This window comes from Haplochromis burtoni, unplaced genomic scaffold (genome assembly GCF_018398535.1).
Source record: "Haplochromis burtoni strain Fernald_Lab_line unplaced genomic scaffold, NCSU_Asbu1 Contig_222, whole genome shotgun sequence".
Lineage (NCBI taxonomy): Eukaryota > Metazoa > Chordata > Actinopteri > Cichliformes > Cichlidae > Haplochromis > Haplochromis burtoni.
This window is the reverse complement of record NW_024582583.1, coordinates 201,308-210,869: the sequence shown is the minus strand read 5'-3', so window position 1 is coordinate 210,869 and position 9,562 is coordinate 201,308. Positions and strand designations below refer to the sequence as shown.

The 9,562-nt window shown below is 48.4% G+C and overlaps 2 protein-coding genes across 7 annotated transcripts; one reads left to right on the top strand and one right to left on the bottom strand.

Annotated features, from left to right (window-relative positions):
- Nucleotides 1-301: 301 nt before the first annotated feature.
- On the bottom strand, nt 302-4,712 carry snx20 (sorting nexin 20). The gene is made up of 3 exons (XM_005936908.3): nt 4,163-4,712; nt 3,684-3,826; nt 302-2,514 (listed from the first exon to the last, which is right to left on the bottom strand). Exons 1-3 carry the CDS (start codon nt 4,218-4,220, stop codon nt 1,843-1,845), a joined length of 873 nt encoding a protein of 290 aa, XP_005936970.1. The 5' UTR covers nt 4,221-4,712; the 3' UTR covers nt 302-1,842.
- On the top strand, nt 3,479-8,404 carry si:ch211-218c6.8 (apoptosis facilitator Bcl-2-like protein 14). 6 transcript variants are annotated; one of them, XM_042226695.1, is made up of 7 exons: nt 5,834-6,255; nt 6,754-6,910; nt 7,036-7,107; nt 7,190-7,252; nt 7,352-7,410; nt 7,481-7,753; nt 7,857-8,404. In XM_042226695.1, exons 2-7 carry the CDS (start codon nt 6,763-6,765, stop codon nt 7,878-7,880), a joined length of 639 nt encoding a protein of 212 aa, XP_042082629.1. In that variant the 5' UTR covers nt 5,834-6,255; nt 6,754-6,762; the 3' UTR covers nt 7,881-8,404. The 6 variants fall into 6 exon arrangements, with proteins under 6 accessions (XP_042082626.1, XP_042082629.1, XP_042082628.1 ...); XM_042226694.1 differs by having other exon boundaries at nt 5,835-6,255; nt 7,178-7,252; XM_042226692.1 differs by lacking the exon at nt 5,834-6,255 and adding an exon at nt 3,479-3,587 and having other exon boundaries at nt 7,178-7,410.
- The last annotated feature ends 1,158 nt before the right edge of the window (nt 8,405-9,562 follow it).

Sequence of the window (9,562 nt, the reverse complement as noted above, 5' to 3'; positions counted from 1 at the left end):
CTAATGTCATTAATCACATGTGCACATCATCCATCTGTATAAAGTCGGAGTTATTTGGAATTAGATCTTGGAAATTATATCTAATGATTGTAGAACAAAGTTCATTTTTTTTTGCCTGTGTGGTTTTCTGTAAATATACTTGAACAGGTCTAGTTACCACTTTTTTAAACCCTTACGGGCGACCCAAGAGTTGCCAGTTCATCTTGTAATCAGAAGGTGGCCGGTTCGAGCCCCGGCTTGGACAGTCTCAGTCGTTGTGTCCTTGGGCAAGACACTTCACCCCCAGGGCAGCTGTGGCTACAACTGTAGCTGCCTCCACCACTGTGTGGATGAGTGGGTGTGTGAAGCGCTGTGGGGTCCCTAGGCGGGACTAGTAAAAGAGCTAAACAAATACAGGCCATTTACCTTACAAGGTAAAACCCCTGGGAATGTAAACCATTACAAACAACTTAGGGATCATATTGGTATTTGTCCTCTTTTAAACAACTTCAATAATTTTAAAAGTAAAAGATCAAGAGAAGAAGATAAGAAATGAAAGGAGAAAACCAGAAATTACCCTCAGTTAATTACTTTCCATGGCATGTTTCTGAGAGCATACATGTTTCTGGGTCTCCTGTCAGGTTCAAGCAGCACCTTCATCCTCAGCTCTGCTGCTTCCGTCATCACCAGAACTCCTCCGTCAGTCCGTCACACCCGTGCTCCACCAACTCCACCGGCTGCGGTTAAACACTGTTCAAGTTCAAGCTTCTCCACCTTCTCCACCTTTAAGTCTCTACTGTTCTTCTCTGAACACATCTTCGCCCTCTCAGGTCCTCCGTCCATCACTCTCCACTTTCCAGCCTCTCAGAGCACACTTCCTTCCACCTGTCACATGACTCCTCTGTCCTTACTGATGTTATATTCATGTTTCTGTGAGGTGACTTTAAATCAAACGTATTATTATTCATGTGTTTGGGAGGAAGCCGGAGAGAACACGAGAACACGGACAGTTCCCTGTTGTCATTAACAAATGTTCTCAAACAGAAGCTAACCTGGCATCATAACTACAGTGCTGACTTTGGCCACGCCCCCACTCACCTGTTGGTTTTCGCCCTGTGCTCACAAACACATCGATAAAAGCTAACGCTCCAGGATCTGTTTACATACTCATGTAAATATGCACATGTGCAAAAATGATGTTTACAGTAAGATGGGTCTCTTATGGATGATAAACAGATAATCCAAATCTCAGATTAGCTCATAATCTCTGATGATGTTAGCTATACAGGGCACATAAACAAGCTAAGTGACATAGTGAGACCTGAACAGTTTGCACTTTGGCTCATTAACATGAGAGATACAGCGAGCTTGAATCTGATGATTTAACCTCTTGTAACGTCTGCAGTACACAGACGGTTCCAACTGAACTGAGCAAAAACAGCAAAACACAAAAACACCTGCGTGAACGAAAAGGTCTTTGTTCTGTTTTTGAATGTACACACAGTCGTAACTGATCTTAGGTGAGCAGCAGCTTGTTCCAAAGAGCAGCAACTGAAAGCAGATCGGAGATCTGATCCTGGAGCAGCAGGTGCTGACCCCCACCCAGAGCTACCACAGGATGACCAATGACGCGGCTTCAGTACTGTGTGGTCAGATTTCCATGGTAGAGTCAGCCGTTAATCGCTAATCATCAAACATCATGAATCAGACCCAATACCAAAATTACTTTTAAATACTTTATTGCAGGACAGTACTGCAGTACTCTGGGTACTCTGACCCACTGTGAGCTGTTACACCTCCACAGCTGGCAGGGGCTGTGCAGGGGTTTACCTGCTAATCCAGGTGTGGATGGCCGCTCCACCCTCAGAGGAACTCCTGGATCACTACCTCCTTCAGAGAGTGGGAGGACGCTTCCCCACGCTCGGCATCTCTCAGAGCGGTCAACTCATCCTGCAGCTGAGCCACGGGCCGGCCCAATTGGTACCCGAGGTCCACCAGCAGCTCCAGCAGCGGCGCTCTGTAGTGCGTCAGTCCGTAGCGCCTCACCGGAGGCAGCGCTCTCTGAGCGGCGGAGAACGCCCGCTCCGGTTCGTCCAGGTCCCGGTAGCAGACGGCGAGGGCGGCGAGGGCGGGCACGAGGAGGGTGGGCTTCTGCCAGGGCAGCAGCTTCTCCTGGATGTCCAGCACGGTCTGCAGCAGCTCTGCGGCTGGCCGGAACTGCCCCGCCCGGAGCAGGCCGTGCGCCCGCTGCTGCTCCTGCTCTGTGAAGAAAGCCGAGAAGCAAGGCGAGTGTCTGACGCAGCGCGTGGCGTACAGCTTCGCCAGGTAGTCCTGCAGCGCCAGGCGCCGCTCCCCGATGCTCTCGGGGGAGAAGTTCCCCGAGAGCATCTTGCGAGGCAGCTGCACCTCCTCCAGCTCCTCGTCAAACTCCTCCAGCAGTTTGTGGTGGAAGCGGGAGAAGTCGCTGTAGCGGCGCTCCACCGAAACACGGCGGGAATCGAAGCTGCCAGAACGCATCACCACCACCTGGTAGAGCTGCAAACAAACAGAAAGAACCGTGACCTTTGACCTTTAAAGTTTAAAGTTAACTTTGCTGCAGCGCAAACAGCCAGTCAGAGAAACAGGCTGGACTTCCTGTTCCCTCTCAACGGTGAACCCACCGCAGGCGTCTTTTCTCTGAGACGTTATGCTGACGATTACATTCATTCATACAACACCGAATCACGACTGATCACCTCGAGGTGCTTTACACTGTAACATAAAGACTCTACAACCATACAAAGAAAACAGAGAACCCCCAAGAGTCATGTGACCCCCTGTGAGCAGCACTTTGGCGACAGTGGGAAGGAAAAACTCCCTTTTAACAGGAAGAAACCTCCAGCAGAACCAGGCTCAGGGAGGGGCGGGGCCATCTGCTGTGATTGGTTGAGGTGAGAGAAGGAAGACAGAAGAGAGACAGAAGTTAATAATAACTAATGATTAAACACCCAGTGCATCATGGGAATCACCCAGCAGCCTACACCTATTGCGCCATAACTACGGGACTATGTGCTTCGTCCTGATGATGATGCTGTGTTTTGGTCCTCTGGGGCACCATAGACAAGCAGAAAGTTGCTGATGTGTCAGTTTGAATATTTCCTTCATTATGGAGCACATTAGCTTCTATGACCGCACGGCATCGGTTACCTGCACTCATCAATGAACAGCTCCCTGACTGAGTTTTACATGTTTGAGGTTTAAAATGAACACACCTGACAGTTGCAGGCAGGGAAACTGTTGGGACCGCACAGCAGGTGGACAGGTGAGTGCAGGCAGGTGTGTTAAAGCTGGTCTTTGGGTTGCTTATTATCTCAAATATGTCTTCATATAAAGATTTCACTGCTCAGCCAGTGCCTCTTATGACCAGAGTTCACCTTTACTGCTTCCTGCTCCAATAGCCACACCTTTGGAAAATAAGCCCCTCCTCCTCAGGTTAAACTTTCACTTCCTGCGGGCTCACCTTCATTGAAAGTTAGCTGTGAACATTTACAGGTTAGCCGCTTTGCCCCTCATCCTCATCCTCTGTCTGAAAGAATCTCTTCTGATTGGCTGTCCCTCAAAAACAGAAGGTATTTCACCTCTATGACATCACAGGGATCCAAGAGTATAAAAACTGCTGAGCAGAGTGTTTGGAGTCGGCTGGTGGGTGTGTTTCGGTGTCTCACCACGTATTTGTGTAGCACGTGCTCGACGATGCGGGTGGAGGGGATCTCAAAGAGCAGCCGGACGGGTCGCTCTCGCTGCTTCACCGCCCTCCAGTTCTGCTGCAGCTCCTTAGTGGTTAAACTGGAAGAGCCGGGCAAGTCCTCTGAAACAGCAAACACAGCGAGTCAGCACCCACTGCTGGACTGGCACACCTGTGGAAAGGCTGCATTATTAGGGGCGGGGGCTCTTTGACTCTGCGTGCCGCTTTAGCAGCTGCCAGCCTCTTTGAAACCCACCTCCCTACCAGCTCCTCTTTTCACTGTTTCTGACGTGAATCATTGGCTGCAAACACATAAATATCTGCCAGATTAAAGCTCAGCGTCACTGTTTACTCGGGTGGAGGTCTGAAATGTGAGTGAGACTTGACCTAAAAGTTTGACGTTTCAGTTCAGACAGAAGAATGAAGAAGAGGAAGGTTAAAGGTGAAAGACGACAGAACCTGGAGTCATTGTGTCCACCTCAGTCAGGTCTTGGGCTCCCTGCTGAGCTTCTGCCATCGGGTCCAAACTGCTGATCTGAGGCCAGAGAAGCTCGCTTATCCTCCTGATGTTCACTCAGTGATGGGCAGCTGTGTTTTCTGGCTCTGCTTCATCTCTTTTGGATTTTTTTATTCCTGTAAAGATCAAAGCTGCCAGTGTGGCTCCTGCAGGTGAGTGAGGGGTTAAAAAGGCCCGAGCGGGCCTGCCGAGCGTCGCTAACAGAAGAACGTGCTGCACGTTTGCGTGCTGACAGACGAGTGCAGGCAGGAGGAAGTCGACTTCAGCAAACATGCTGAAGAGGAAGTGAAATGAAAGACCAGTGTGTCGTAAATGGTGTGTGAGAGAGGTGCTTGTTTCATGGCTGCGGAGCAGCAGGCGGGTGGAGTTAGCTAGCAGAAAGCAGTGTTTTGCATGCAGCTCCTCTCTGCTCCTCTAGGGGGAGCTCTGAAAGCTCTTTAAGCTTTAATGTCCATCTGCAGGTGCACAGGCAGGTCAGAGGTCACAGGCAGACACCACTGAGTAGTCTTTATTAGATTTACCTTGACATGCTTCACAGTGTTAGAGAGGAACTCAGACGAGCCCTCTGAGCAGCTTTCTGTGACAGAGGGGAGGAAGAAGACCTCCAGCAGAACCAGGATCAGGGAGTAGGGCTGGGCGATATATCGAGTTTTTTAAAAATATCGATATATTTTCATACGAGATATAAAATGTGACAATATCGTTTATATCGATATAGTCTATGTTACGTTATGATTATACTTGTGGAGCCGCAGGTTTGCCTCTCTTTCGTCCACTTTTGTCTCTACGCAACGTTACTCGGCCTCGCCTCTCCTTCACTGAACACAACTCCGCCTCCCCCATAGCTTCACCTGCAGGCAATGACAAGATGAAAGCGGAAAATCCCCGTTAGCGAGTTACCGTGCGTGGGGCTGGACAGCGTCAACGTGTTAGCGAGCTAACCGCGCTAACGACATGCAGCCAGGAGGGGCTGCACGGACTAAAATCCTTTCATTTTCTCAAAAATCGACAGCGCGCCTTATGTATGAATTCTGGTTGTGCTTACTGACCGCGAACCGATTTTATGTGGTACACAGCGCTCAGCAATCTGTCAAAAAATGTTTTAATATGACTTTGCTAAGCTACGGAGCTGCACCGCTTGATGGATTGTCGGAGGATTACGGCTACCGAGGAGGAGCCTCGCGGAGTGATACGTACTGTGTGTGTAAGGACCACAAATGGCACCTGTTCAGAGACGTGGTGCAGCTGTGAAATCTGTCTTTGTTATTATGCTCAGCGTCTATTAGTTTACATTTTGACTGCATAATTGTGAGCTTTTTGTTATGCGCAAAAACAACATTGTTTTCTTTTATTTATGGACCATGATTATTTAATAAATGCTGATAATTTATTTTTGAGTAATTTCTTCATGTACATCTACGCTGTATGTAAATAAAAGTGCCCGTGTGACATCTGGGACACAGTGTGACTAAGAACTCTCTTTTTGTTCTTAACTTATGGCTTTAAAAAACAAAAATCGAGATATATATCTTATATCGCCATCCAGCTAAAAAATATCGAGATATGAATTTTGGGTCATATCGCCCAGCCCTATCAGGGAGGCAGACGTGGTTCAGACGATGCTTGCTGCGGTTTAACAGGATAAATCAAGCTGTGACTCATCTGCACAGCTGAACTTTGACCTATGATGCTCAGAAGGAACTGAGACTAAAGTAAAAATAAAATCAGTCTCAGTGACGGAAATAAAAATGAAAGCCAGACTTTAGAAAAACAGGAAACCTGACCACAAAACTACCCCCTCCCCCCCCCCAGCTGCGTGTCTCCACCCCTGCATGATCACGTGCCTGGCTCAGGGCGGCAGCAGGGTGCAGTTTTAGAGGAAGCACCTGCGCAGACTCGGTTCTTCTGCGCTGTGACGCTGATCAGCTGTTTCTCCGTCAAAGTGAAAGTAAAAGTGTTCTCGCTCGCGTCACAGCTCCAGGATCAGCTGATCCGACAGGTTCGCTCTTCCTCCTCCGCAGGTGTCCTGGACACGGTGAGTCAGGTGCTCTTAATAACCGCGTGGGAGGACACGGTGGAGAGGTGATGGAAACACAGTGGCTGTAAAAGGAAGCAGGTCGCACTGCGCCTGATTAAAGGATGATTTATTCATTAAGGGAACAAAGTGATCAAACCTACCTGCCTGTGTGCAAAAGTAACTGCCCCATAAACCTGATAACTGTTTATTGTGTTTGAGTCGGTACAGCATTTAGGAGAGGAAGTTCAGTAGAATACAGTAAAATGCAGTAGAACATGCATCGGTTTTGACAGCAGGCAGCTGATGGCGTGCTCAGCGTGCCCACTTGCACCAAACAGGCTCAGACACTGATGTCCACTTTTCTGTAAATAGTTATTATCTGACTGACTCTTCCTGCTCCTTTATTTGTGAATGCTGCACAGAGCGAGCGTGGTGGAGGTCTCTGTTTCTTCATTTCATTTTAAATACAGACGTTCAAATATTCTGGTAAGCTCTGGTTTCTGCTCTGACTCTCAGCAGCTGAAAATGACAAGCCAGCGAGCTGAAGATGCCACGGAAACCAGCGAGGTGTTCCAGCTGCTGGAAAAGTACTGCAGCAAGAGGTCAAAACAGCGCTCACCTGAGATGGCAGTGAGGACGATTGCTGCCCGCCGTGTGAAAGGAAACGTCCCAGGTTGGTTTGAACTGTGAGCACGCAGCTGGTGCTTCCTCCTTCCTCTGCTCACCAACACGGGAAAGATTCTCTGTGGGTCTTCTGATGTGCTCACCTGTGTGCTCACCTGTGTGCTCTCTGGTCAGTTATCTTTCCTGAGGGTCCAGCTCCCAGTGCAAGTTTCCAGAAGTCTCTGGAGGTTGTACTTGATGGAGAAGGTGAGTGAACAGGTGTTTCTCTGACGTCCTGTCCGTGTTGAGGCTCAGACTCATCACGCCGACCGCTCAGTTTGTTTCTCAGGTGAGTCTTCCACCTGTGATGAGGTGCACAACAGGATGCTCAGTACCTCAGCGCACACGGATGGTGAGTGTCCAAAGCGGCAGCAGGACACTTGTGTGAAGGTGAGAATGTCGGAGTCCTTTTACTCTGCCTGTTCTAACGAGGCGTCTCGCTGTGCCGCAGACATCGTCCAGAGACTGGTGGAGCTGATCAGAGCGGAGGGAGACGACATCGACAGGAAGGTGAATCAGACGCGTAGATGGCTGCGGCAGGTAGGCACCTCAGTACTGAACACCGGTGTATTTCTGTCAGATCAAACAGAACCTGGGCCTCCAGCAGCAGCTCAGAGACCTGGACTATGACATGTTCAAGGAGCTCACCTCCAGCGTGCAGAGCCTGGTCCACCCGGCGGAGCAGGCGGCACCCTCTGAGGTTCACATTCAGAGGCAGAAGATCGCTCTGGCCTTCGAAGTGACCAGCAGGCTGTCAGCCACGAGTCTGGTCCACCAGAGGAGGGTGCTGAGCTTTGGAGAGCGGTACATTCAGGAGAACCACTCGGCTTGGGTGGAGCAGCACAGAGGCTGGGTGAGCATGAAGATGTGTTAGAACGTGAACTGTTAACTTTCACTGATGTTGAAGCGATTTCTGTGAAATGAAAACGATTTCTGGGTATGTTGTCTCTGTCCAGGCTGAAGCTTTCAGCATCGACTGAGCCGCACGAACCTCAGAGGAATCTCCAGGTGGAGGTCACCACGCTGTCAAAGTTCAAGTATTTGAGCCATATTTGTTTTGTAAAAGTAGAATTTTTTAAAATAAACTTTTGAAAAACACACATGCTGACTGAGTGTCACTGACAGTCTTTGTAAACTGAGAAGTTCTTACACCCATCAAACTCTCGCTCCGCCTTCCTGGACGGTCAGTGACCTCGCAGCAGCCATGTTATTGGTCACACGATGTCATTACAAATACTCCAAAAGGCTCCAACAGCACAAACGCGGTGCAGAGCTCAGCCAAGCAGCTACAGCCACCTGTGTCACCATCCACCTGTCAGTCAAAGAGGCCACGCCCCTAACAATGCAAACTTTCAAACAGCTACAGAGACCAAACGGTTTGTGTATCAGACTGTAAACATGTTGATCTTAACACAGGAGTCTATGAGTGCTGACTTCATTCAGTTCAATTCAACTTTATTTATACAAATCACAACAACAGTCACCTCGAGGTGCTTTATATTGTAACCAGACCCCACAATAACACATACAGAGAAACCCAACAATCATATGACCCCCTATGAGCAAGCACTTTGGCGACAGTGGGAAGGAAAAACTCCCTTTTAACAGGAAGAAACCTCCGGCAGAACCAGGCTCAGGGAGGGGCGGGCCATCTGCTGTGACCGGTTGGGGTGAGAGAAGGAAGACAGGATAAAGACATGCTGTGGAAGAGAGACAGAGGTTAATAACAGATATGATTCAATGCAGAGAGGTCTGTTAACACATAGTGAGTGAGAAAGGTGACTGGAAAGGAAAAACTCAATGCATCATGGGAATCCCCCGGCAGCCTACGTCTATTGCAGCATAACTAAGGGAGGATTCAGGGTCACCTGGTCCAGCCCTAACTATATGCTTTAGCAAAAAGGAAAGTTTGAAGCCTAATCTTGAAAGTAGAGATAGTGTCTGTCTCCTGAATCCAAACTGGAAGCTGGTTCCACAGAAGAGGGGCCTGAAAACTGAAGGCCTGACTGTGACACATCGTGAACGTTTCAGTCTGCCGTCACAGTCCACTGAAACTAAAAGTCAACCACCTGAATTCTTTATTTTACCAACAAAAACATGTCTTTAGTTTCTGTTATTTGTTAATGATCCTTCAGAGGGTTGTCGCTTTACTTTTAAGTGTTTATGAGTCACATCTACTCTTTAAAACGCCTTTCACTATTTTCAAGAGACCAAACCGTGTGGAAGGGGGTCGGTTTAAAGGAAATGTCCCAGTTTAAACTCGGACGCGTTAGCAGCACAGTGGCGGTCCTAGCCTGTTTGGAGCGCGGGCGAACACCTCGCCCCCCCCCCCCCCCACACACACACACACACACAAAACATATTAAGGATTTGTACATTAACATAAAACTGTTGTACACACACACACATATGAGAGAGAGAGAGTATGCATAGTATGCAAACGCTACCAAACAGCCATCATAATTCGTCATACAATGAGAACAGGACAAATCAACAACTGACAATGACTAATTATATTAAAATCTTTAACATAATGTATTGTTTGGAGTTTAGTCTGTTACTGTTGCTATTTTTATCATTTCGTCTTGGAGCAACTGTAACCCACATAATTTCCTCAGGGATTAATAAAGTGTTCTGATTCTGATTGGTTCAGGATGACCTG

Excerpts from the sequence above, each read along its gene's own strand:
- snx20 (XM_005936908.3), bottom strand. The coding sequence starts at position 4,220 with ATGGCAGAAGCTCAGCAGGGAGCCCAAGACCTGACTGAGGTGGACACA. Across the intron at positions 3,827-4,162 it reads GGTGGACACAATGACTCCAG|AGGACTTGCCCGGCTCTTCC; the intron begins GTTCTGTCGTCT and ends TTGCTGTTTCAG. Across the intron at positions 2,515-3,683 it reads ACGTGCTACACAAATACGTG|CTCTACCAGGTGGTGGTGAT; the intron begins GTGAGACACCGA and ends GTTTGTTTGCAG.
- si:ch211-218c6.8 (XM_042226692.1), top strand. The coding sequence starts at position 6,763 with ATGACAAGCCAGCGAGCTGAAGATGCCACGGAAACCAGCGAGGTGTTC. Across the intron at positions 7,108-7,177 it reads GGTTGTACTTGATGGAGAAG|TTTGTTTCTCAGGTGAGTCT; the intron begins GTGAGTGAACAG and ends CCGACCGCTCAG. Across the intron at positions 7,754-7,856 it reads TGGAGCAGCACAGAGGCTGG|GCTGAAGCTTTCAGCATCGA; the intron begins GTGAGCATGAAG and ends GTCTCTGTCCAG.